The 27,593-nt window shown below is 48.5% G+C and overlaps 2 protein-coding genes across 4 annotated transcripts in view; both read left to right on the top strand.

The window, feature by feature from the left end:
- Positions 1-26,522, top strand: LOC140895939 (uncharacterized). Of its 3 annotated transcripts, XM_073306893.1 has the most exons (7): positions 492-561; positions 3,866-4,021; positions 6,718-6,800; positions 8,429-8,555; positions 18,540-18,641; positions 19,063-20,025; positions 24,692-26,522. In XM_073306893.1, the coding sequence occupies exons 3-7, from the start codon at positions 6,777-6,779 to the stop codon at positions 25,171-25,173; spliced, it is 1,698 nt and encodes a 565-aa protein (XP_073162994.1). In that variant the 5' UTR covers positions 492-561; positions 3,866-4,021; positions 6,718-6,776; the 3' UTR covers positions 25,174-26,522. The 3 variants fall into 3 exon arrangements, with proteins under 3 accessions (XP_073162996.1, XP_073162993.1, XP_073162994.1); XM_073306895.1 differs by lacking the exons at positions 492-561; positions 3,866-4,021 and adding an exon at positions 1-266; XM_073306892.1 differs by lacking the exon at positions 3,866-4,021 and having other exon boundaries at positions 479-561.
- Positions 515-27,593, top strand: part of LOC140895940 (uncharacterized) — a 149,435-nt gene continuing 122,356 nt past the window's right edge. The window contains exon 1 of the mRNA XM_073306898.1: positions 515-561. The gene's annotated coding sequence lies outside the window, so the exon portion shown is untranslated. The remainder of the gene's footprint in view (positions 562-27,593) is intronic.

Below are 27,593 nucleotides of genomic sequence, written 5' to 3' on the forward strand. Positions count from 1 at the left end.
GCAGGGCACGTGCCCAGCCCGGGCCGCGCCTCAGCCGACGGGACCGAGCAGCCGGAGGAGCCGGCCCGGCCCCGCGTGTCGGGCGCCGGCAGCAGCGCTCGGACCGGCGGCCCCGGCCGGGGAGCGGGGCAGGGGCGGGGACGGGCCGGGCGAGCAGAGGCACTTTCCTGCCCGGCCCCGGCCCGAGGTCTCCCCAGCCGCCGGGCCCGGCGCGGGAGCTGCTGCGGGCGGGGCCCGGGGGCGGCCGGCAGCCGGGGGGCGGGGAGGTAACGTCGCTGTCTGGGGCCGCTGGGGAGTCGGGCCGGGGGCTGCGGGGCTGGGCGGCGGGGGAGGGGCGATGGGGGCGGGTCTGGCCTGGCCCCGGCCCGCGGGGTGCCGGGAGAGGAAGTCCCGGGCTCGGTCCCGAACTCGCCGGGCCGGACCCCGCTGCGCGGAGCCTTGGGCCCCCCGGTGCCGCCGTAACCAGGCAGCCGGGCTACAAGGGGGGGATCTGGGCGCCTGCCCCGTCCAGCCTGGGGGCTTCCCCCGCGGGGCTGGGCCTCGCCCCGGGCCGGAGACCAGGTAACCGAGGGGCCGGGCCGGGGTCTGCTCCCGCGCTGGGCCTGCGCCGGCCGGGGCCGCCCCGGGGCAGGGCGGAGGGAGCGTGTGAGCTGCGGTGGATTTGCCCAGCTCGGTGCAGCCAGGACCTTCCGGGGGGGAAGAGCCGGGGCCCGCACGGGGGGATTCCGTGGCCGGCCCTGGCCGAGGCCAAAGTCCCAGTGAGCCCGGCCGGGGTATTGGAGCCCCCCCAAGAAGCAGTCTGCTTCCCCGGCTAGGGCCTTCAGCCCCAGCTCCCGGCCCTCTACATTCGCCCTTTGGTCAGGCTCCCCAACGAGGCCTGTCCCCTGCTGGGGGTTACACCATTTCCCTGCTGCCAGGGGAACCCAGGCCCAGCCATTGCCCCAGGTTCCGACCTGGGGACCCTCGCCACAGCGGCCACGTCCTGCCCGCTCCAGTCCCTCACTGCTGTTTCCCTGGGCCTCTCCCTACGGGGCCCTTCCATCTGCAGCCCTGTGGCAGGGGCGCCATCCTCCGCTTCCCCTCTCGCACCAGGCCAGGGCAGAGCCCCCTTGCTTTACTCCTTCAGTCCAGCCAGGGACTGCGCTGCTGTGCCCGCCGCTCCTCTTCTCTCAGCCTCCTGGGCTCTGGGGGGCTGCTGCTGGGGGGCCTGGGTCGGCCCTGGAGAGGCCCAGAGGACCCACCTTTGCCGTTTCCTGGGGCGGGATGTAGTAGGATCGTGGGGGTCTGCTGTAGGGAGCTGCAAAGGCCAGCTGCATCCCATCACAAATCCCCTTAAACGTGCCCACTTTTCCCTCCAATTCTTTAATATCAATAAGTCTGCTCAGATGTTGGTGTTTTTCACTTGTATTAGGAAATGTTTCGTTTTTGCCCCATTTTCTCCTCAGTTCTAAAATATTGATATAAAATCCTGAACATTTTGCCCCATTTTTTTCTAGTTATCTATGATTTATTCCCTGGGATTTTCCCCATCTAATCTTCTGACATTGTCCTTTTCTTACATTTGTGAATATTGCTTGCTGTAAAATCCTTGCACATTTTGCCCTTTCTCTCCCTAATTATCAAATATTGATATGAAATCCACTCAAATGTTATCTCTTACCTTGTATCAACTATTGATATAAAATCCCTCAAACTTTTCTGTTTTCCTCTGTTCTGGGGAAATTTCTCATATTTGCTTCCTTTTCTTTTTAGTTACTGAACACTGATGTCACATTTCAGAATTTGCCATTTCCAGATAATTATCAGTTATTGATTTTAAAAAATCCCTTCCAGCTTATAGGAGTTCCCCTTGTTTTTCATGTGCAGACCCTTCTCCTTTTTTCGAGGGAACCTGTTACCCTGAGTCATTCTCCACAGTGGAGGTTGCAGAGGGGTTAAATTCCTCAGTGATCAGCTTTTCCACTCACCTTTGAGAATCATTTGTTTCCCCCTTTGTCTCCATTAAAATCCACTTGGTTGCTGATCAGAGTGACTTGCCCAGTTTCAGATACACATCCCAGGCAGGCCTCACACTATGTGGGTCTCACACTATCCAGTGTCTAAGACAGTGCGAGACAAGGGGTTAACTCCACTGAGCAGGTTGCTCTGTGCATGGGTGGGTTCTTGTTCCTCCCCCCAGGCATTGCCCAGAGCAGCTGAGATGCTCCATCCTCCTGTATTAACTCCTCCCATTTCGATAGCTGCTTTCACCAAAAGGGTCTCCAGAGCCCGTGGTGAACAGTCACCATGAGGGGTCTCTTCCTGCAGTGCTGAGACCCAGCCGCCTCTGGGGTGGGTTTATGGTGGCCATTATTAGCCAGTGAGAGGACACAGAAGTTTATTGAATCGTCTGGCTCCTCCATCTACTCCCGTCTCCTGTTAAAGCAGCATTGCCCAGGGCTGTGTGAATGGCCGGTCGGGGGCAGTGATAACTTTCTCTCCATTGGTCAAATACTAATATAAAATCACCACAAATTTTGTTTCTCTCCCCCTTTAGAGAGATGTCGGATGTTCAGGGTTTGGAGGGAAGATAGTTGCCCTGAGTCCTTGCTCCAGATGTGGGGAGTGGGGGAGGAGGGAAGGTCTGGAACCTCCCCTCCCAGGCTGTGTTTAAACAGATTTTGGCGTCTTCCCCTCCCCAATGTCACATTTCTGGTCTCATTGACTCCAGAGTCGCTGCAAGGAAGGAAAAGGAGTGACTCTGGATTAACATAGGAGCCGATAAGATCGGGGAAGTGGTGTCCTTAGCTGCTGTCACCAGAGGGCTCTGGCTGTTGCTAAGGGAGGGGAGGCTGCTCTCTCTGTCTCTCTTTACTCAAGGTATCAGGGTTGAGTTTCTCAGGTGGGATGGTGCTGCCTCCCCTGTGCTCTGGGAGCCCAGGCTGAGCCGCTGCTGCTCCTCGGCAGGGTCTGTGCTGTAGAGAGACTTTCATTAAAGCCTCCCCCATGCCCAGCCAGGGACTTCCTGCAGTGGCTGGAACTAGCCCCCTAAGGGAGCCCCGAGGGCTCTCCAGTGAGCTGGTTACCATTGTCACATGTATAAGTTACAGCTGACCCATTAGAGAAGTTTTTCATGAACCTGCCAGTGTGTCTTCCATTGGAGATGACACAGAATATGCTCACAAATGGATACATCACTGCTCCATGCAACACGCATGCCAGAAATCTCACATCGTCTGTAAGGCTGTCCAATCAACTGGTGCCCTTCTTCACATGTAAAGTTGACGGTTGATCCAAAGAGGATATCTGTTAACTCTGCCATTCTCCGGCTCTCCTGGATGACCACACGATTTCTCAGTTAATTTTGTGATCTGGGTAGGAGCTCTCTTATCAGGGATTTCATGTATTACACACAGCCTTTCGAAGCTTATTCAGCAATATCATTGTCTTCACTGTTTGTAGGACATAAGTGTTCCCATTTGTGGATTTTTGGAATGATTGGGGTCCTGGGGCATTCTAGTTCTTCTCTAGCAGGTCCTGTTGCTGTTTTCACTCTCTTTCTTCCTTCTCTTTTTCTTCCATGGCCCTTCGCTGTGCAGCTTCCTCCCTGGCTGCCTTTGTCTCCATAGCCCTTCTGTGTGCTGCAAGCCTTGTGCTTTCCCACAACGCACTGGGGGGTCAGGATTCCTCAAACTGCACCAGCTGCGAGAAGTGACCCAAGTTGCCAAGAGCCATGGGTCTGCTGAGAGGAATTTCTGTAACTTAAAGCAGAAAGCGGAGCACTTTTATCTTCCTCTGCTCAGGATCCTCGTGTCTGTCCCATCTTGAAATGGGAACTGGAAGTGATTTAGAAGATGATATTCAATAACTTCTTGGTCCACCGCAGCTTTTGTAGCGAAATGTGTAAGCCCAGAAGTGGAGAATGGAGGAACAAATGGGGTACAGCCTGTCTACAGAGCCAGAGACATCATTGTGTTTGAATGTAACCCTGGTTATACACTTGAGCAGCAGCCCAGAGACTCCCCTTGGGAGAACAAGCCTGGTACATAACAATTTTTTTGTTAAATTGACTTGCCTATATGAGCTTGCAGCATCCAGGGGGCATAGCTAGACACTGCAAGACAGAGGTTCCTAGGGTTGTTTCTGGGACCGGGGATATTGGCTAGTGTCATTTGCTTGCAAGTAGCTGGGAGCAGCTGACATGCTAGAGGCTGTGTGTGACCAGCCCAGGAGTGGGGGTTCTCACAGCAGAGCAGAGTAAGGCTGGCTCCCAGTGTCAAGGATTGGAGAGGCCTAGCAGATCACCGGTCCAGATAACACCGAGGGGAGTCTCTGACACACTGCCAACCAAATGCACTGCTTCAGGTAGAATAAACAGATTTATTAACTATAAAGGTAGATTTAAGTGATTATCCGTCAAAGCATAACAAGTCAGATTTGGCCAAATGAAATAAAAGCAAAACTCATTCTGAGCTGATCTTAACACTTTCGGTGTCCTTAAAAACTTAGATGCTTCTCACCAGAGTCTGGCTTTTCAGTCAGGCTCTCCCCTTTGGTCAGCGTTTCAGTTGCTTGGTGTTGGTGGTGTCTGTAGATGTAGGTGAAAGAGCGAGCATGGCAAAATGTCTCTCCCTTTTATCATGTCCTTTATTCCCTCATGGCTTTGTGCCCCCCCCCCTTCAGAGTCGGGTGAGCATTACCTCAGTGCAGTCCCAAACTGCCCAAAGGAAGGGGGTTACTCCCTCCAGGGTCTAACAGATTCTTTTGTTGCTACCTAAGCTAGTGCCCATTGTTCCTGTGAGGCTGGGCTGGGTTTGTCCCATCCATGCCCTGACGAGGTATGAACTGTCTCTCTCTGTTCTTAGAGATTTCAGAGTAGCAGCCGTGTTAGTCTGTATTCGCAAAAAGAAAAGGAGTACTTGTGGCACCTTAGAGACTAACCAATTTATTTGAGCGTAAGCCTTCGTGAGCTACAGCTCACTTCATCGGATGCATAAAGTGGAAAATGCAGTGAGGATGTTGTTAAACCCTGGATTTGTGCTGGAAATGGCCCACCTTGATTATCATACACATTGTAAGGAGAGCGATCACTTTAGATAAGCTATTACCAGCAGGAGAGTGGGGTGGGGGGAGAGAAAACCTTTTGAAGTGATAAACACCCATGTTTTCATGGTCTGGTTGTATAAAACATCCTCACTGCATTTTCCACTTTATGCATCCGATGAGGTGAGCTGTAGCTCACGAAGGCTTATGCTCAAATAAATTGGTTAGTCTCTAAGGTGCCACAAGTACTCCTTTTCTTTTTGTTCTTGGAGAGTTTTTGCATGGGCTTGCTTTAGCCATGAGGTTACATTTTCAGCCTCATAACGATATACATTAAATTATAACCTATAACCTGACTATAACATTACTGTAACAGTTACTATAACAACAATGCTCAGTGCATCATGAGTCTTCCAAAGACACCCAACATAACAAACTTTGCATTGGATACCACACAATTTTTTTATAAAGATGAACATGGGGGTGTAGGGTGTTACCCTGAGGTACAGAGCGTCACAGGGGACTTCCTCCAATGGCTGGAATGAGCCCCCTAAGGCAGCCTTAGGCTCTGCCAACCCCAACTGCTGAGCCAGAGACTTCAGGTGACTGAGAGAGACAAGAGGATGATCAGAAAAGTGACTCTGCACAAATGTCACCAGGAGCCTCGTATTTCACAGACCCTGGGAGTCTTCTACTTGTTGTTAATGCACCTGTGGGTGGAATCCAAGTTGCCTTAACAGCACCAAAGCCACTGATTTCCTGCTAGGATCTGCCTAGTGGCAAAACTGGGGATTGAGGAGGGGAAGAGACCGGCTCTGTGGGGTTCCCCTTTGCGTGTCTGGGGTGTGGAGGTGCTAGGCAGGGAAGGGTCGGGGAGGGACAGAGATGGAGGGAGAGACAATGTGAGTTGGGAGCAGTCAGGAAATTACAGGGGCGAGGGAGCATGAAATCCCCTGTGATTTTGCCACTTCCCTCTGAAAGATTTATAAAATTCTCTCTGATTCCGTCGTGTAATTATCAAATATGGATATAAAATCTATGTTGATTTCTTCTTCTTTTCTCTCAAATTATTTACAATTTCTCCATTCAGCCTTTGCCCCATTTTCTCTCTTAATTCTCCAATGTCAATTTAAATTCTCCTCAGATTTGGGGTGTTTCCTACCCCTTGGATCTGCAGTGCTTTGTCCTTATAGGACAATTGGTAGGGAATAGGTACGGAATTGTTGCCTTGAACCATTCCCCAGGTTGGCCAGTCTTTGCTGGCAATGGGGCATGGAAGGGGCACATGAGGGGAAGGGAGAAGCAAATCTCCCACATGGAGACTGTCCAGCCCCAGGTTACCCAGTCCCAGCTGCTGCCCCACACCGTGACCTGTGTGAATGGCAGGTGGGGTGGGGAACCATCGTCTTCTGTTTATTGAACACCCATTTTCCCTGACAACTTCATTAATGCAGCGCTAAGGGTGCCCAGTGCTGTCTTGTGCCCTTCCAGCATGTTGAGTTCAGCAAAATTCAGACCTCTCAAAAGTAGGAAATCAAAGCTGTATTGGTCTGGTGTAGATGTACCCTAAGTGTTTCTCAGTGCAACAGAACCTGGAATGTCTGTTTGCAGGGAGAACACCTGGGATGAATGGAGAATGTGAAATGGACAAAACCCCTTCTGAAATCACTCCAATTGCCCTTCTCGCCCTGACAGGCTGCAGAATAACATCCATATTTTGCTCCGGATTATCCCATCTTCCCAAGGGAAAGGAAATGGCGTCGGAGGAACCAGCTCAGGTAAGGGGTTGTCTGGGAGCTGGTGGTGGGTTCTGGCAGGAGGGAGAGGGACAGTAAATGTACAGGAGAATGAGAGCTGCTGGAGGTGGGAGGAGGGGGGCAGGAAATAGACAATGTAGAGAAAGGGAGAAGACGGTGTGACCATCCTGCTGGAACTGGTTGTATTTGGGGCTTGCTTTCGAGGAACAGACTCATGGGGTTTGGGACTGGGACTTCGCCTGTTTATAGAACAGGAAATAACCTCCCTGGGAAAACTTTCCAGACTCCCAGTGCTGGAGCCTGAACCTACCGATACACTTCATTATTTGCCGCTCCCCCAATCTTTGTGTCATCTGCAAACTTTATCAATGACGACTTTATGTTCTATTCCCGCTCATTGATAAATAGCACAGGGTCAAGAACCTATCCCTGTGAGATCCCACTAGAAACACACCTACTCAACCGTGATTCCTCACTTACAGTTACGTTTTGAAACCTATCAGCCACATTTTAATTTTTTTCATGTGTGCAATGTTAATTTTGAATTTTTCTGGTGGCTCAATCAAAGGATCGTTCTGTACCAAGTCAAATGCCTTAAAGAAGTCTATGTATATTACATCAATGTAATTACCTTAATCAACCAAACGTCTAATCTCATCCAAAAAGACATGCAGTTAGTTTGCTAGGATCTAAACCTATGTTGATTAGTATTAATTATATTACCCTCTTTTAATCTTTTATTAATACAATTATGATATGCTCCATTATCTTGTCTGGTATCAATGTCAGATGGACAGTCCTATAATTACTTGTGTCATCTCTTTTAAACCTTCTAAGTAATGGCACAGGACCATCTTTCTTCCATTCTTCTGGAGTTTTCCCAGTGTTCCAAGACCCATTGAGAATCAACTGTAATGGTCCAGCAGCTCCTCAGCCAATTCTTTTAAAACTCCTGAATGCAAGTTATCTGGACCTGCTGATTTAAAATATGTCTAACTTTAATAGCTGCTGTTTAACATCCTCATTAGTTGTTACTGGAAGGTAGAGAGTGTCCGTATCATCATATGATATTACTATCATCTTTGTGTCTCTTTCCCAGGTACAGAACAGAAGTATTCACTGAACACTTTTGCCTTCTCTGTATTATCATTGATAATTCTATAGTAATTGAGAAATACCATTGTTAGGATTCTTTGTTAATATATTTACAAGAAAACCCTTCATATTTTCCTTAACTCTGCTGGCCATAGATTTCTCCTTCTGTCCCTTTGCTTCCCTTATGAATTTTCTACAATTCCCAGTTGCTGATTTATATTCTTTCCTGACCACTTCCCCTTTCCTTCGTTTGATATCTATTGCTTTTTTATGGTGTGGGTTTGGGATTCCTGCTGGGGTTTCACGTCCTGTATCAGCCCCTGGCTAGTACGTGTGTGATAAATGTGAAGACCCTTGTTCCCTCTGTGTGCTGGCAGGGACAAAGGGCTCTTTCTTTCTCCCCTCACCCTCTTCGCTGCCCTGAGTGGGATAGGGATGGGAATCTGCTACCGTGTCTGTCCCAGAGCATTCATTTTATTGGCCCTTCTCTCCTGTGAATACTGGTGTTGTCACTGGGCAGCAGGTATTGAGTGGGCGACTCTTGTTTTTTTCAGGGGCCGGTGACCTTCGAGGAGCTGGCTGTGTATTTCACGGAGGGGGAATGGGCTCTGCTAGACCCTGCTCAGAGAGCCCTCTACAGGGAGGTCATGCAGGAGAACTATGCCACTGTGGCCTCACTGGGTAAGGATTCCTGTTTTATTGTTATTAGAAGCAGTGGGTTCTCTACAGAACCCGAGTAGTAATAACTCTGGACCTTTACTCAGCCTGTAATTTTTGGCAAGTTTCCATGCCTGGCTTTTTGCTTCATGTCCTTCCCGGTGTCATTTCTGGGCGTGTGTGTATTTAATGTCGGCCATTTTGAAAAAAATATGATTTATAAAATTTAGTTTAATTAATTGGATGCATTAAAAGTAATGAATAACTAGAGCGTTCACCCCTTTCCTCATTTGATGGGGTCTCTCTGCAGCTGGTACGATTCTAGATACAGTCCAGTAAACAGGGGAACTACGAGGTACATGGATGGCGTGACAGTTAGGTGAGCCCATGTTTTGATAGGCGAGCGTAGGGGGTTGTCGCTCAGGAGTCCATGGGTGACAGGGAAACGGAGCAGTGGAAGGGGAGGAGAAGGGGAATAGATGTGCTGGGGTGGGCTGAGAGCACTCACTGCGACCCTGGCCACCATTCCAGAGTCCTTGCTGTGTTCCTCCCTCCCAGAGGATGATCACTGCCCCGGCACAAATGTGCCCTTTGCCAGTGATGTCATGTGGTGGTAGTGAGAGTTCTGGGGACTCAGCAGGTCTTGTTATGGTTGACATAAGTAACTTAGTGTCTACAATCATGCTGCATTGACCCATGGTAATGAGGAGGAGTGGCCTCCCTCTGAGCAGGAGAGCGAGGGACCACAACACTGCCCCGGTGAGTGGAGCTAAATCGATCCTGCCCCCCTTACCGCAAGTCCCGGGGTGGGACAGGAAGTATAAAAGGAGAGCCCCGGTGTTCATTTGGGGCTGGCACACCAGAGGGAGCTAGGCCCCGAATGGAGCTGTGGCCAGAGGAGACAGAAGAGTGCCCTGAGGAGCTGTGAGGACTGCCAGAGGCTGAGTACCTCGAGGAGACAGAGGACCTTTAGGCTACAGAGCCCGACACCCAGATTGCAGTAGGAAGCAGTGCAAAGGAACCAGACGCTGGTCCGATTCTGCTGCTGGAGTGCGAGTCAGCGTGAGTCCCCCTCTGTTAGGGCCTTGGGCTGGGACGTGGTGGAGGCAGGTGTGCCGCATCACCCTGTTTCCTGCCACTCCACCCCTGGGGTGGCCGCCTCCCCACCTGAGACCCAAGAGGCCTGTGTTCCTCTGCCGTGCACCTCAGCAGGACCCCAGACTGCTTTGTCTGCTGTGTCTGCTCTGCCCCTGCCCGAAGCTGCTGGGCTATAAACTGGTTTTTGCTCTGCCCCTCCCAGGGGGCTGGAGTTTCCCCTACAAACTGTGATTTGCAGTCTGCCTGTAGTGAGGCAGAGCGACCTCCCTCCCCACTCAAGAGCAAGTGACCACGACACTTCGTGGGCAATGCCCCAGCCCTGAAACAAGGGGACTAGCCCAGCACAACAGCGAGGCAAATTCCCCCTTTGCTGGAAGATAAGACAGTGACCCTCTCCAGCTAGGAAGAGTGGAGGTTGAGAAACTCATCCAGTGGCTTTCTGGGAGACGACAGCAACAGCATGTGACGCAGCTCCGGCAGCAGCAGCTCCTGCAATAGCTTGGACACTAGCACCAGCAACTGATCCGAGAGCAGCGGGCCCAACAGCAGCGGCGGTGCCTGCAACACCTAGCAGTTCCAATCCTGTGAAGGCAGTGACTCCACCCGGCACCCAGAGGCCTTCCTCAGTTTCAAACGAGGCTGGACCAGGGAATCTCGGGCACATAAGTGGCCCCTGGGCAGGTGACAACCCTGATAGACGTAGATGGAATTTGGGTCTCCACCCTCATCGTCTCCAGTTGTGGACAGACTCTGGTACATCAGGACCTCATCAAATCCCCAGAGTTGGGGGTCATTAGGCTGTAGTGCATCCATGGGCACATGAAACCTTATCCTCGAGCCTGAGCCACCTTGACTGTGAGGGGAGAGATGAGGGTTATGGTGGCGGGCCTGGCCTAAAGGCTGGTCTACCCAGTCATTTTAGGTCAACACCGCGAGGCCCTACACACCACAAGCCTTGAATCCCAACAACCCTGGGTGGTGCTTGATGGAAAACCTCTCGAAGGGGCAGATGGGACACTCAGAGACTCCAACCTAGGCACCCCAGGAAACTCTGAGGCTGAGTGGGACCCACCCCCTGATGATAGGGACAAGTCCAAGCCTCTCACTGAGGGTGAGCCCGCCAGTTTAGTCACATACTTCAGCTGTGACCAACGGAAGGACCCCACCCTGGGACGGGCCTATGAGCAGTTGGCTTATGTTGATGGAACGATTACAGACCCACGACAAACGACTCAATACCCCCACTTCGAGTTGACCAGTGACCACCTCGATCGGGTTGATTGTGATTCCCAGACCCAGGACATCCGGACCCAACAGTTCCGCAATGCCATTGACGGGCCATTCTGCAGCTGGCCCATGGCATTCTTGCAGTGGGGCATCTGGGGCATGGATCATAGCCAGGATCCTGATGCAGCTTTTCTGGCCGGGAGTGCACTGGGAGGTAAAGGATTTTTGTGACTCCTGTCTGGAGTGTCAACTCGCAACTCCATGGGGGGTACCGAAGGCTCCTCTTGTCCCTCTACCAGTGATTAACACCCCTTTCGAGAAGATCACGTGGATCCTGATAAGGCATCTCCTGAAGAGCACTGCAGGTTTTCAGTATATCTTAGGTGTGCTCAATGATGCCACCCTTTCCCAGAAGTGATCCCCCTTCAAAACATCATGGCAAGAACGCTGGTCGCAGAGCTTCTGAGGATATTTTCCCGGGTAGGTCTCCCCTGGGAAGTCCTAACAGACCAAGGCACCGATTTCACCTCAAAGCTATTCCGACAGGTCTGTGACCTCTTAGGAATAAAAATGTTAAACTGTGTACCACCCACAGACTACCAGGTTGATAGGATGCTTTACATAAGAATGGCCATACTTGGTCAGACCAAAGGTCCATCTATCCCAGTATCCTGTCTTCTGACAGTGGCCAATGGCAGGCGTCCCACAGGGAATGAACAGAATAGGTAATCATCAAGTGATCCATCCCCTGTTGCTCATTCCCAGCTTCTGGCAAACAGAGGCTAGGGACACCATTCCTGCCCATTGTAGCTAATAGCCATTCATGGGCCTAGCCTCCGTGAACTTATCTAGTTCTTTTCTGAACCCTGATATGGTCTTGGTCTTCACAACATCCTCTGGCACGGAGTTCCACAGGTTGACTGTGTGTTGTGTGAAGAAATACTTCCTTTTATTTGTTTTAAATCTGCTGCCTATTAATTTAATTGGGTGATCACTAGTTCTTGTGTTATGAGAAGTAGTAAACAACACTTCCTTATCTGCTTTCTCTACACCAGTCATGATTTTAAAGACCTCAATCATATCTCCCCTTAGCTGTCTCTTTTCCAAGCTGAAAAGTCCCAGTCTTATTAATCTCTCCTCATAAAGAAGTCGTTCCCTATCCCTAACCATTTTTGTTGCCCTTTTCTGAACCTTTTCCAAGTCCAATATATCTTTTTTGAGATGGGGCGACCACATCTGCAGGCAGTATTCAAGGTGCAGGCGTACAATGGATTTATATGGGGGCGCAACATGATATTTTCTGTCCTATTATTTATCCCTTTCTTAATGAGTCCCCAGCATTCTGTTCGCTTTTTCGACTGCCGCTGCACATTGAATGGATATTTTCAGAGAACTATCCATGCTGACTCCCAAGAACTTTCTTGAGTGGTAAGAGCTAATTTAGACCCCATCATTTTATATGTATAGTTGGGATTATGCTTTCCAATGTGCATTACTTTGCATTTATCAACATTAAATTTCATCTGCCATTTTGTTGCCCAGTCACCCAGTTTTGAGAGATCCTTTTGTAGCTCTTCACAGTCTGCCTGGGTCTTAATTATCTTTAGTAATTTTGTATCATTTGAAAATTTTGCCACCTCACTGTTTACCCCTTTTTCCAGATCATTTATGAATATGTTGAATAGGACTGGTCCCAGAACAGACCCCTGGGGGACACCACTATTTACCTCTCTTCATTCTGAGAACTGACCATTTATACCTACCCTTTGTTTCCTATCTTTTAATCAAAAAAAGAAAAGGAGTACTTGTGGCACCTTAGAGACTAACAAATACATTTGTTAATCTCTAAAAAATGTATTTGTTAGTCTCTAAGGTGTTACAAGTACTTCTTTTCTTTTTGCAGATACAGACTAACACGGTTGCTACTTTGCAACCTATCTTTTAACCAGTTACCAGTCCATGAGAGCACCTTCCCTCTTATCCCCGGGCAGCGTACTTTGCGTAAGAGCCTTTGTTGAGGGACCTTGTCAAAGGCTTTCTGAAAATCTAAGGACACTATATCCACTGTATCCGCTTGGTTCACATGCTTTTTGACCCTCTCAAAGAATTCTAGTGGATTGGTTAGGCATGATTTCCCTTTACTAAAACCATGTTGACTCTTCCTCGACAAATTATGCTCATCTATATGTCTGACAGTATTGTTCTTTATTATAGTTTCAACCAGTTTTCCCGGTACTGATGTCAGGCTTACAGGCCTGAAATTGCCGGGATCACCTCTGGAGCCCTTTTTAAAAATTGGTGTCACATTAGCTATCCTCCAGTCATCTGGTACAGAAGCTGATTTAAATGATAGGTTGCAGACTACAGTTAGTAGTTTTGCAATTTCACATTTGAGTTCCTTCAGAACTGTGGGGTGAATCCCATCTGGTCCCGGTGACTTATTTCTGTTTAACTTATCAATTTGTTCCAAAGCCTCATCTAATGATACCTCAATCTGGGACAGTTCCTCAGATCTGTCACCCTAAAAAGAATGGCTCAGGTTTGGGAATCTCCTTCACATCCTCAGCCGTGAAGACCAATTCAAAGAATTCATTTAGTTTCTCCGCAATGGCCTTATTGTCCTGGAGTGCTCCTTTAGCACCTCAATCATCCAGTGGCCCCACGGGTTGTGGGCTTCCTGCTTCTGATGTACTTTAAAAAAAAATTGCTATTACTTTTTGGGTCACTGCTTCTTTTACTTTGTTTAGCCATGGTGGCTCTTTTTTGGTTCTTTTACTATGTTTTTTAATTTGGGGTAAACATTTAAGTTAAGACTCTATTATGGTGTCTTTAAAAAGTATCCATGCAGCTTGCAGAGATTTCACTTTTGGCGCTGTACCCTTTAATTTCTGTTTAACTAACCTCCTCATTTTTGTGTAGTTCCCCTTTCTGAAATTAAATGCTACAGTGCTGGGCTGCTGTGGTGTTTTTCCTGCCACATGGTTATTAAATTTAATTATATTATGGTCACTATTCCCAAGCAGTCCAGCTATAGTCACCTCTTGGACCAGATCCTGTGCTCCACTTAGGACTAAATCAAGAATTGTCTCTCCTCCGGTGGGTTCAAGAAACTTTGTCTGCATCCCGTCCTGAGGTGACGTGTACCCAGTCAATATCGGGATAATTGAAATGCCCCATTATTTTTAATAGCCTTTCTAATCTCTCTGAGCATTTCACAGTCACTATCACCATCCTGGGCAAGTGATCGGTAATATATCCCTACTGCTATATTCTTATTATTAGAGCATGGAATTTCTAACCATAGAGATTCTGCGGTACAGTTTGATTCATTAATGATTTTTACTTCATTTGATTCTATGCTTTCTTTCACATATAATGCCACTCCCCCACCAGCACGACCTGTTCTGTCTTTCTGATATACTTTGTACCCTGGTATTACTGTGTCCCATTCATTATCCTCATTCCACCAAGTTTCTGGTTTGCCTATTATATCAATAGCCTCATTTAATACAAGGCACTCTAGCTTTAACCGAACCCTTAAAGAGATGCTAAGAAATTTCCACCAGAAGATCTTTGCCACTGGGACCAGCTTATCCCATACCTGTTACTAGCCATTAGAGAAGTTTTCCGCATTTGAACTATTGTATGGCCGACGACCCTGGTGGCTGTTCAACTTCACGCAAGAGAACTGGGAATGGACGTCGTCGCCATCCCAAGGTCTCCTGCAGTATGTCCTGAAGCTCTAGGGGCAGTCAGCCCAGGTTGCGGATCTAGCGAAGGAAAACCTCCAGAAGGCCCAAGCAGCTCAGGAACACACTTACAACAAGAGGGTCTGCGGAAGAATCTTTGAGCCTGGTGAAAGGGTCCTCCTCCTATTCTACTCCAAGGAGTCGAAACTCCAAACATAGTGGCAAGGGCCCTATGAGGTTATTCACCAGGTGATTATGTAGTAGCCACTGGGAGGACCACCTTAACCAGGTCACCGCCATCCTTAGGGCCTTACGTGTTGCTGGGCTGACCATAAATCCTCGAAAATGCAAAATAGGTAGTCTCCTGCTAGCCTATCTGGGGTACGCCCTGGGGAGAGGCCAGGTACGCCCGTTGGTGGGGAAGGTCCAACCTTTAAAAGCATACTGACCACTGACAACAAAGAGGGTTGGTGGGCTATTACCCCCGGTTCATCCCCAATTTCGCCTCAATTATCACCCAACTAATAGAGCTCCTGAGAAAGGATTGCCCCTGACATATGCCTTGGATAGAAGAGTGTGACCAGGCCTTCAAAACCCTCAAAGAGCACCTATCCCGGGAGCCAGTGTTGTTCTGCTCCAGCCTCACACAGGAGTTTATTTTGCAGACAGATGCCTCAGAGGTAGGACTGGGAGCTGTCCTCTCACAGGAAGGGGAGGCACATCCCATCCTGTATATTAGCTGCAAGCTGTTTACCTGAGAGAGGAACTACTTGGTCGTGGAGAAAGAGACCCTTGCTGTCAAGTGGGCCGTGGATGCCTTAAGATACTACCTCCTAGGAGCCCCCTGAAGTACCCGAAAATGGTCAAGGAAACAAACCCCCGACTGATGCACGGATACCTCACCTTGCAGCCCTATGCTTTCACAGTGCACCATCGGACTGGTAGGGACCATACCAATGCTAATTTCTTCTCCCGATCTGGGGAAGGAGACTTTGCCATCTCAGGTTTCCTGGAGATGGACTTGAGGGGGGAATGTAGTATGGTGTGTAGCTGCCTCCCTCTGAGCAGGAGAATGAGGGACCACTACACTCCCCCTGGTGGTTGAGCTAAATCCCTCACTGGAAGTCCTGAGTGGGACAGGAAGTAGAAAAGGAGAGCCCCGGCACACATTTGGGGCTGGTGCACTGGAGGGAGCAGACTAACCAATCATTCTAGGGACCTGGGCTCTCAACAGGATCCTGAACTAGGCCTCTAGTGGAGCTACGGCCGGAGGAGACAGACGAGTGCCCTGAGGAGCTGCCAGGACGACCATCAGACAAATGCACTGAGGAGCTGTGAGGACTGCTGGTGGCCGACTAGCCCAAGGAGACAGAGGCCTGTGTTTGTCTGCCGTGCACCTCAGCCAGGATGCCACACCCCTGACTGCTTCGTGTGCTGTGTCTGCTCTGCCCCTGCCTAAAGGGCCCAGAGTTGACAGAATGTTTGTGCTCTGCCCCACCCGGGGAGCCAGAGCTCCCTTAGACTGTTACTTACGGTTGGCCCCAGCCAGAAGGTTCTGGGGCATAGAGTGTGTGTGGCTCTGCCATGCACAGGGGGCTGGAGTTTCCGCTACTAACTGTGACTTGCAGTCTGCCCGTAGTGAGGCAGAGTGGCCTCCCTCCCAACTCGAGAGCGTGGAACCACTAGACTTACGTATATTGACCATGGCTCAACGCTGCTCAGGAAGGTGATGTTACTGTGCAGGTGCTTCTGGGACAGTGGCTATGGGGGCAGGACAGGATAAGGGAATCTGGGCCCTATGGCTAGCTCCCTATTGAACAGGGGAAGCTCAGGCAGCCTACCTGGTGCTCAGTGACAAGCAGGCAAGAGACTACGACGTAGTTCAGGCAGCTGTCTTAGACTGGGTGGGCCTTTCGGCAGAAAAGTATTGGCAAAAATTTCGAACCACAGAATGTATGGGAGGATTAGAGCCCCAGGCATTTGCCCCAAAACTGACAGACTGGGCCACTCATTGGCTAAGGCCAGACACCCAACATGTGGCCAATACTATGGACACTGTCGTTCTTGAACCATTCCTTCAGAGTTTCCCAGAGAGGACCCTTGACTGCCTCCCATGCAATAATTCAAATGGGGAGAAACCTGTGGATGCCTGGGGCACCTCGCAGGTGCTGAGCAGGCCAGGTGGGGTGGTCCCAGTGTCACAAGTGAGTGGTCATGAACTTCCTCCACTTTTTAATGTTTTGTTAAACTGTTCCCAGAGAGGACCCCGACATGGTTCAGGTCCATCAAACCGTCACCCTAGATGTGGCAGTTAACTAACAGAGGAGTTTGTAGAGGCAGACAGTCCCAGAAGGGGTCAGCAGCTTAAGGGTCAGGATCCAGGCAGGAAGAGCAGAGAAGTTACAGCGGGAAAGGGCTCTGAGAAGAAGAGGGCGGAGGCCAGGGGAACACTAGGGGCATCCTGGGTGATGGTGTATAACAAGTGGGGGTGGCAGGGACATATTAAAGAAAGCCTGCCCATATATGGAGTGTGTAGGGTGACCAGAGTGCAACAGCCTGGTGGTGGTAGACTGGCGTCTTCAAGGACTTGAACTACAGCAGGTTGCTCAACTCCTTCATTACCTGTGAGGTGACGTTTGTCCCTTGCTCTATCAATTCTGTGGGGATCCCTACTCAGGCAAATACTCAGGGTTGTATGTTCTCATGCATACACTGGAGGAAGACCATGCACCTAGATTCTCCTCCTGACCACACCAACCACTCCCTGACTAAAGTCTGGCTGCAGCCAGAGCCCCAGTCCTTGTACGTTTACTCCATTCACTAGAAGGGGACTAACATTTTCCCTGGGCCCCTTTTCTGAGCCCAGTTATCCGTTCTCCAGGCCTGCCCACAATTATAGTCCATGAATGGGCAGTCCCATCTGAAATGGCCTGGCTGCTCACATGCAACTAGCCCCCATGGGAAAAGGAGATTTCTCATTAATTCTCCTGCGTGGAATGGCCCCTTCTAATGAGGCTGCTCGGCTTGACCTAAATGGCTCCTGACTAGCTGAGGGTGGGCTTCCAGGCTCCTCTATTGGCCTTTGTATCCCCCTCTGCTAGGATTCAGTACCCAAATCCCCCTGGATAGCCTCAGTGAGGTGTGGGTCAGTGGTACCTGGGGCCCCAGGGCTGCACCAGACTGGCTTTTGGCATTTCAGCTTTGGACCCAAGGGACATCAGGTAGTTCTCCACCATGGCAACTGCCTCTGTCGAGGTCTCTGGTCGGTGTCTCATCTCCCACTCAAGCTTCCCCCTGGAGTTAAAAAGAGCAGAGCCCTGTGAGGTCTTCTGGTTGTGAGAAAAGGGGGGGCGGGGTTTGGAGAAGGCACGGCCTGGGAGTCTCACCAGCATCGTGCTTCCATCCCAGCTCCAACCTTCCAAGTGGCTTTTCAAGCGAAGGACCTGTTTTCCCTTAGCCTGTTCCCTCTCCCTCATTTCCTTGGGCTTCTGAGCATCTTCTAACCTGCCCCTCCAGCTGAAGCGTGCTCCGCAGGCCTGGGGGAGGGACTTCCTGTGCCCAGTAGTGTCCTTTAACCCGTCAGGCCCAGTGTGGGGTTTGTGTACCCCCATCACAGTTAAATGCTTTAGTATCAACATAAGCCTGTGTTTATCATATCGGTCTGCCATTACATCGTTCACTCTACTCATGTATTCTAACCCTTCCCCCACCCAGTGTGTGTCTTGTCTATTTGGACTGTAAGTTCCTCAGGGCATGGACAATCTACTACTTTGTGTTTACACAATGCCTAGAACAATGGGGCCCCGTTTTTTATTGTCCCTTAGGCATTAATGTAATTAACATGATTAATAAAAATAACTGTCCTGCTGCTTGGAGCCCAGGAAGGTGGCCTGGGATGCTTAAAAATGAGCTGAGGGTAAAATCATGGAATGCTCTTTGTGACAAGTATCCCACAAATTCAACTGATCTTCCTTGTTTTTGTTCTCATACGCAGGGTTTCCAGTTTCCAAACCTGATGTGATCTCCCGGCTGGAACGAGGGGAAGAGCCATGGGTCCCAGATCTCCAGGGCTCTGAGGAAAGAGAGCTCCAGACAGGTGAGGCATTCGTTAAACCAACTCAGAAACTGTCCATGAATGAAGGAAATGTTTGGGATTCTCTACAAAGATCTTGTGAGCTCTTCAAACTCGGAATTGTTCCCAGCAGGTGTGGCATCCTCAAGGAAGATGTCACTCATGACTTACTGCCTCTCCTGACTGACACGTAGCTGTAGCTCCCTCCCCAATCTTCCTTCCCCGTGAGTGGGATGTAGACTCAGAAATGACCCTCTATTCTCTGTCCTCCAGAGTAGGGCTTTGGAAAGGGCAAGGGAGAGGTTGGAAATCAAATCTTGATTGTTTGATCTCTCCAGCACTTATTTTGGTTTGTTCCAACCTTTTCCCGTTCCTCTCCCTGAGGTATCCTTTCTCCCCAGCACAGGGAGTGACCTATGTCTGGATTCTCTCTTTATCCTTCTAGGAGATGGGATGCTGAGTGAGAACAAGGAGAAGAATCCGCAGCAGGAAGATGCTGAGGAAGTAGAACCACGAGGGACATTAGCAGGAAGAACCAAAGGGAAAGTTTCTTGGAGTTGTGCAGAGGCAAAAGCCTGTGAGAGTCAGCATAGGCCAGAGAAAAGCTTCCGTAGCGACTCAGACGTTATTAGACATGAGAGAATTAACATGGGAGAGAGACCCTACACATGCCTTGAGTGTGGAAAAAGTTTTAGTCAGAGCTCAAACCTCATCACACATCAGATAATCCACACAGGAGAGCGACCCTACACGTGCTTTGAGTGTGGGAAAAGCTTCAGTCGGCGCTCAGACCTGATCAAACATCAGAGAGTCCACACAGGAGAGCGACCCTACATGTGCTCTGAGTGTGGGAAAAGCTTCAGCCAGAGCTCGAGCCTCAACAAACATCAGAGAATCCACACAGGAGAGCGTCTCTACACATGTCTTGAGTGCAGGAAAAGTTTTATAAACAGATCACACCTTCTCGCACATCAGAGAATCCACACAGGAGAGCGACCCTACATGTGTTCTGAGTGCGGAAACAGCTTCAAACTCTACTCTCACCTCATCACACATCTGAGAGTCCACACAGGAGAGCGGCCATACACATGCCTTCAGTGCGGGAAAAGCTTCAGCCAGAGGTCACAGCTTACCACACATCAGAGAATCCACACAGGAGAGCGACCCTACACGTGCTCTGAGTGTGGGAAAAGCTTCAAACACAAGTCACACATGTTGGCACATCAAAGAATCCACACTGGGGAGACACCCTACACATGCTCTGAGTGTGGGAAAAGCTTTAGTGGGAGCTCAACATTCAGCATACATCAAAGAATCCACACAGGAGAGAGACCCTACTCGTGCTCTGAGTGCGGGAAAAGCTTTTGTTGGAGCTCAGCTTTTATCAAACATAAGAGAATCCACACAGGTGAGTAACGCCGTAAATGTCTTGACTAGGGCTCACCAAAGAATTTTTGTAAAATACATTAGCGAATGCCCACAGTTTGTACCATTTTCTTCAGTGTGGTCTCTCAGCTCCACGTGAGTTGCCGGCCTCTGTCTTTTCCATCTCCCCACCTCCCACTGATTTGCGGTGAATCCCATCATCCTTTATCAACTGCTTTGTCTTACAAATCCTGGGAGTGTCCTCCCCTGCCAGAAATATCCATCAGTGCCAGGTGGGGGAGATGGGTTGACCTGGACTAGCTACACTGAGGTAAAAACTTACCCGTGCCTTGTCTCCACTGGGATTGTGCATGGATGCAGTGGCTCATCTTAGCGATCTAGTTGTAACAACACAACTACATTTGCAGTGCAGACATAACCCGGGTACAGTGGCTGGGGTTAGCTTTCTCCCCTGAGCTCACCTCCATCATTTCCCCTAGTCTAGACAAACCCCGAGCATCACATTGATACTATTCCCCCATTACAAAGTGATTGTTAGTCACTGTGTTCCCCTTGGGGACAGATTGTCTCAATCCCAGTTGTTCTCACCTTGCTCAGGGTTGTGCTGGAGAGAAGTATTTTTTCTACCATTTTCCTCAATTAAAATAGATTGAAATAGAACAAAGAGCAGGAGTGGGGTAGGCAAAATGTGTCATTTCAGCCTCTGTGACTCCTGAAGGAGACAGGGTGAGTCAAAGGGATTCCCTCCTTCCCCATCACTGTCACAGTCCCTCCTTGCCCCAGCAGCATTAGCTTCTGTGTAAGCCACAATAGCGTTTATCCTCCCCATGTTCTACCCCTGCACCTCCCAAAGTGTCACGTGATGCCATATTCTGAGCGCTCTCTGTGCTTAGGTGTCACACTTCGATCCTAAATCCGACTCACTGGGGCTAAAGATGAAAGTGTCACATGCCTGGAGGGGGGATTTGAATGGATCCCAAAGACACAGTAATCATTCTGTGCTTTCATCTCTGCTTCCATCTCTTGGCAAAGCTGCTTCTGGCCTTTTTCCTGCTGAGCATGGATTGTTTGCAGATGGGAAGGTTGGCTGTTTTCCCCCCTTATGATGAAACTAAATCTTTTGTAAGTAACATGACTCAATAATAATGAGGTGGCACAGAGTGAAGGAAAATTGAATGGATCAGAGGCGAACGCAATGGGAGAATCTGTTTTGATTTTGAGTTATCAGATATTATCTGCTCTGGAATTTAATATTATATGAAAGTGTCTTCTACCCCTCTGTGTTGTGTGTTTTTCTCTCTGTCCTGAAGGCGGTTTGGTTTCATAAATGGAGGTTACCTTTGTTTGACAGCATGTACCTCAGATTTATTGGGGACTTTGAGACAAATGACCGCTTGCTAAAATGATAATATCTTATTTTATATGTGTCTTTTCCTCACCTCTGTATGGTGACATGGAGGAAGTTCAAGTGCAGTTCAATAATTGGGAAAGAAGACTGCAAACTATTGGGCATGCTCCCAAGGAAACAACCATTTTAAAATGTGTACTCTGAAACAGTGAAGAGAGGCATACCACAGATTGTGCAACGAACTGAAGTAACTGGACACGTTCACACTTGTTGTGGGTACATTATGAATTAAAAAGAAGAGATGTCCAATAACTAGGCTTAATCAATTGATTCATCAATGATTATTAGTCAAAGATTAATACAGCTTAATACAGAAAGGAAGAGTACCTACATTACCAATCCCCGTGGAAGACAGGATTACAGTGCTCACAGTGTCTGAGAGATTCTGTGCTTATTCCTCCTGTATTTATACCTAACTGGGGGGAGTTTCACAATTTTCCCTACATCACTTCAGCTAATATTTTTTCTATTTTCTGTGACATGTTTTTCATAGATAGTAATTGCTACACCTTCCATGTAGGGGATATGTTGTAAATTTAAATATGACATATGTTTTATATTTTGACGGTTATGCAGATATTAAACAAAAGCACAAGACTAGAATTTTGTTTTGAACATTCCAGGCCTAGCATTACTTATTTTTCTGTTATGTTTGTGCCTAGCCCTGAAATTACAATACTTCACCTATCTCTTTCTGTAACGTAAATAAAAAACACAACCTCCCTAGGCAATTTATTCCAGGGCTTCACCACCCTGACAGTTAGGAAGTTTTTCCTAATGTCCAATCTAAACCTCCCTTGCTGCAATTTAAGCCCATTGCTTCTTGTCCTATCCTCAGAGATTAAGAAGAACAATTTTTCTCTCTCCTCCTTGTAACAACCTTTTACGTACTTGAAAACTGTTATCATGTTTAATCTTCCCTCATAGGTCATGTTTTCTAGACCTTTAATCATTTTTGTTGCTCTTCTCTGGATCTTCTCCAATTTGTCCACATCTTTCCTAAAATGTGGCACCCAGAACTAGACACAATACTCCAGTTGAGGCCTAATCAGTGCGGAGTAGAGTGGAAGAATTCCTTCTCGTGTCTTACTTACAGCACTCCTGCTAATACATCCCAGAATGATGTTCACTTTTTTTTTGCAACAGAGTTACACTGTTGACTCATATTTAGCTTGTGGTCCACTATGACCCCCAGTTCCCTTTCCACAGTACTCCTTCCTAGGCAGTCATTTCTCTTTTTGTATGTGTGCAACTGATTGTTCCTTCCTAAGTGGAATACTTTGCATTTGTCCTTATTGAATTTCATCCTGTTTTCTTCAGACCATTTCTCCAGCTTGTCCAGATCATTTTGAATTGTAATCCTATCCTCCAAAGCACTTGCAACCCCTCCCAGCTTGGTATCGTCCGCAAACTTTGTAAGTGTACTCTCTATGCCATTATCTAAATCATTGATGAAGATATTGAACAGAACTGGACCCAGAACCGATTCCTGCGGGACCCCATTTGTTATGCCCTTCCAGCATGATTGTGAGTCACTGATAACTACTCTCTGGGAATGGTTTTCCAGCCAGTTATGCACCCACCTTATAGTAGCTCCATCTAAGTTGCATTTCCCTAGTTTGTTTATGAGAAGGTCATGCGAGACAGTATCAAAAGGCTTACTAAAGTCAAGATATACCACATCTACCGCTTTCCCCCTATCCACAAGGCTTGTTACCCTGTCAAAGAAAGCTATCCGTTTGGTTTGACATGATTTGTTCTTGACAAATCCATGCTGACTGTTACTTATCACCTTATTATCGTCTAGGTGTTTGCAAATGATTTGCTCCATTATCTTTTCAGGTACAGAAGTTAAACTGACTATTTGTAATTCTGCGGGTTGTCCTTATTTCTCTTTTTATAGATGGGCACTATAATTGCCCTTTTCCAGTCTTCTGGAGTCTGTCCTGTCTTCCATGACTTTTTAAAGATAATCGCTAATGAGCTCATCCCTTGTAGATGCTGCAAATATGTATAAAATGAAATCAGTGTTGAATGTGAGACAGCTGCAGGATTATACCTGTTTTTAATAAACACCCCAAAATCCCTGGGTTACAGGGATTCTGATCCAGGCCTGAATTTAGTCTCTATCTTAGATCTGTGGCACCAGATTAAATAAATAAACCAGGCATGTTTGGGGAAGCTATTCCTCACTATCACTACTGACATTTGGTGTGGTTTGGTAAGGATGCTAATCCGCAGAAGTGTCAAGTTACCCCAACCAAGGTCTAGGAGTACACAAGAACTCAGGTAGAAATAGCAGATACCCAGTGGTTGATTTTCACCCCAGAAATGGAAACTATGATATCCCATGACACAGCTAAACTATTTATTTTCAGAACACTACTTCTTAGTTATGGGGCATTCATTCTGGTGCCAAAGGATGCCATGGTTAAACTGGGAGCAATTGTCCTTTGCCTTTTGGGTTGAAAGCTTAATGAGGCAAAGAGAGAAATAATTGATGCCTTCAGCGTACATTCCTTCACCATCTGATGGCCTTTTTGGACAAGGAGCACTTCCATGCTGTGCACGTGATGACGGTCAGTGAAGGACTGAATGTGTCAGACTCCAAGTTCGAACTGCAGGATACAGGAATGTTGAGTCCCAGTTCTATGCTTTCGTCTCTTAGCTTTGCTCTTGTGTCTTATGCATTTGTATCACTTCTCCACCTCCTGCTTCCTTGACAGATTAGAAAATGTGAAAATAAAATACAGGTGGTTTTCTCATGATGCAAATCTTCTCACATAGTATGAGACCCCTTCCACCAACGCTTACAGCAGAAGACAGCGGGTATGTCTGCACTGCAGTGTAACCCCAGCTTAGTGGGACTTGAGTCAGGTGACCCATGTGAAGAAACCCCGGACTTGAGTGTCTGCGATAGATTTTAATCCTATGTTAAGACTTTTCTAACATGTGCTGGAACCTAGCGCTCTGGCGTCCACACAGCAGTGCGCAGACCCGAGTCAAAGTAACCACATCCCGAAGTCCCTTGTACCTTCACACCCCAAATGTGACTGCTCTAGCTCTTGGACCATGGTGTACTGCGTGAAAATGTATTGGCCACCTCTCTGTCATGTGGGGAAGGGCTTTGGCAGGGGAGAGGGTGGAAATCAAATCCTGTTTTGTCTCTCCTGCACTTATTTTGGTTTGTTCCAACCTTTTCCCATTCCTGTCCCCGAGGTTTCCTTTCTCCCCAGCACAGGGAGTGACCTATGTCTGGATTCTCTCTGTGTCTTTCCAGGAGATGGGATGGTGAGTGAGAACAAGGAGTATTCCCAGCAGGAAGATGCTGAGGAAGTAGAACCGCGAGGGACATTAGCAGGAAGATCCAAAGGGAAAGTTTCTTGGAGTTGTGCAGAGGCTAAAGCCTGTGAGAGTCAGCAAAGGCCAGAGAAAAGCTTCCGTAGCGACTCAGACGTTATTAGACATGAGAGAATTAACACGAGAGAGAGACCTTACCAATGCCTGGAGTGTGGGAAAAGCTTCAGATTGAGCACACACCTTATCGCACATCAGATAATCCACACAGGGGAGCGACCCTACACGTGCTCTGAGTGCAGGAAAAGCTTCAGTCGGCGCTCGGACCTGATCAAACATCAGAGAGTCCACACAGGAGAGCGACCCTACAAGTGTTCCGAGTGTGGGAAAAGCTTCAGCCAGAGCTCGACTCTCAGCAAACATCAGAGAATCCACATGCGAGAGAGATCCTTCACATGCCCCTGAGCGCGGGGAAAAGTTTTAGACAGGACTCAGCTTTTATCAGACATAAGAGAACCCACACAGTAATGCCATAAATGTCTTGACGAGGGCTGGACAAAGATTTTTTTGTAAAATACATTAGCTAATTCCCACATCATTTGCACCATTTTCTTCAGTGTGGTCTCTCAGCTCCACGTGAGTTGCCTGCCTCTGTCTTTCACACCTCCCCCTTCTTTGTGGTGAATCCCATGATGAAGGCTACGATTTAGTCATGGGTATTTTTACTAGAAGTCATGGACAGGTCATGGGCAATAAACAAAAATTCATGGCCTGTGACCTGCCCATGACTTATAATGTAAATACCCCTGACTAAATCTTAGGTGTTGGAGGAGGGGCTCCAGGGCGCTGCAGGTGCCGGGGGGAGGCCTCCGAGGCGCTGCAGGTGCCGGGGGGGGGCCTCCGGGGCGCTGCAGGTGCCGGGGGGGGGCCTCCGGGGCGCTGCAGGTGCCGGGGGGGGGGCTTCAGCCTGGGGCCCCATTGCTGCTGTTGCTGTTGCTGCTTGGGGCAGAGAGTGACCTGGGCCCCACTGCGGCTGCTCCGGCAGCCCCCGGAGCCAGCTGCCTGGGGCTGACCAAGCAGCAGTCAGTGCAGCTTGGGCGGCCCCAGGGTCAGCCACACCAGCCACTGCAGAAGTCATGGGAGCTCCCGGAAAGTGACGTAATCCGTGACTTCCGTGAGCTTTGTGAAAGACTCTCAGCCTTGTCTTTATCCTTTATCAACTCCTTTGTCTTATAAGTCCTGGGAGCGTGTCCTTGTCCTGCCAGAAATATCCATCAGCCCCAGGTGGGGGAGATGGCGCTGACCTTGACTAACCACACTGAGGTAGAAACTACCTTGTCTCCACTGGGATTTTGCATGGACGTAGTGGCTCATTTTAGTGAACTTGTTGTAACAACACAACTACATTTGCAGTGCAGACATAATCTGGGTACAGTGGTGATAGGAAAAAAACCCAGAAAGCGACCCTATAATCATGTAAAGCTACGCTGCTGTCTTTTTTCTATGCTTATCTGTCCTTTCTACTTTGTTTATGGATAGAAAGAATGTGAACTGTGTGTAACCTGCACTCCCTGCTTTTGGGGAGAGAATTCCTTATACAGATAAGCCTCCATGCTCTTACCTACCCCAGAACTTCAAACAGACTGGGTTAACCGGTTCGAACTGGAAGAGATATCACAATGTATGTTGAACCAAGCTATAAAAGCTCATCCCTGTTCTTTGTTCGGGGCTTCACCATTTTCCTCTGAAAAGGAATTGGTGAGCCCTTCAGCTGTCGTATTCGCTAGCAATAAAGTGCCTCACTTTATCAAAGAGCCAAGACTCTGTGTTTTGTTTGGCTAATACAGAAGTCCAGGGAAGGCTACCCTCCTAACCCTAGACGGGAGGGGAACCCTTTTTCCCTAACAGTGGCTGGGGTTAGGTTTCTCCTTGACCTGAGCTCACCTCGATCATTCTTCCTACTCTAAACAAACCACGAGAGTCACGACGATACCATTCCCCTATTACAAAGTGATTATTAGTCATCGAGTTCCCCTTTGGGGACAAGTATTAGGGGGTAGCCGTGTTAGCTTGTATCCACAAAAACAACGAGTCTCGTGGCACCTTAAAGACTAACAGATTTATTTGGGCATAAGCTTTTGGGGTGAAAAACCACTTCTTCAGATGCAACTGAAGAAGTGGATTTTTACCCACAAAAGCTTATGCCCAAATAAATCTGTTAGTCTTTAAGGTGCCACCGGACTCCTTGTTGTTCCTTTGGGGACAGATTGTCTCAATCCCAGTTGTTCTCACCTTGCTTAGGGTTGTGCTGGACAGAAGTATTTTTTCTACCATTTTCGTCAATTAAAATAGATTGAAATAGAACAAAGAGCAGAGCAGGAAAAATGTGTCATTTCAGCCGAAGGAGACGGGGTGAGTCAAAGGGATTCCCTCCTTCCCCATCATTGTCACAATCCCCTCTCGCCCCAGCAGCATTAGCTTCTGTGTGAGCCACAATAGCATTTATCCTCCCCACGTTCTACCCCTGCACCTCCCAAAGTGTCACGTGATGCCGTGTTCTGAGCGCTCCCTGTGCTTAGGTATCACACTTTGATCGTAAATCAGACTCACTGGGGCTAGAGATGAAAGTTTCAATCCTGGAGGGAGAATTTGAATGGATCCCAAAGACACAGTAATCATTCTGTGCTTTCATCTCTGCTTCCATCTCTTGGCAAAGCTGCTTCTGGGCTTTTTCCTGCTGAGCTGGGATTGTTTGCAGATGGGAAGGTTGGCTGCTTTTCCCCCTTGTGATGAAACTAAAACTTTTATAAGTAACATGACTCAATAATAATGAGACTAACCAATTTATTTGAGCATAAGCTTTCGTGAGCTACAGCTCACTTCAT

This window comes from Lepidochelys kempii, chromosome 11 (assembly GCF_965140265.1).
Source record: "Lepidochelys kempii isolate rLepKem1 chromosome 11, rLepKem1.hap2, whole genome shotgun sequence".
In the NCBI taxonomy this organism is placed as follows: Eukaryota; Metazoa; Chordata; order Testudines; family Cheloniidae; genus Lepidochelys; species Lepidochelys kempii.

Coding starts and splice junctions, on each gene's coding strand:
- LOC140895939 (XM_073306895.1), top strand. CDS start 6,777: ATGGCGTCGGAGGAACCAGCTCAG. Junction 6,801..8,428: donor CGTCGGAGGAACCAGCTCAG/GTAAGGGGTTGT, acceptor TGTTTTTTTCAG/GGGCCGGTGACCTTCGAGGA. Junction 18,642..19,062: donor GGAAAGAGAGCTCCAGACAG/GTGAGGCATTCG, acceptor TTATCCTTCTAG/GAGATGGGATGCTGAGTGAG.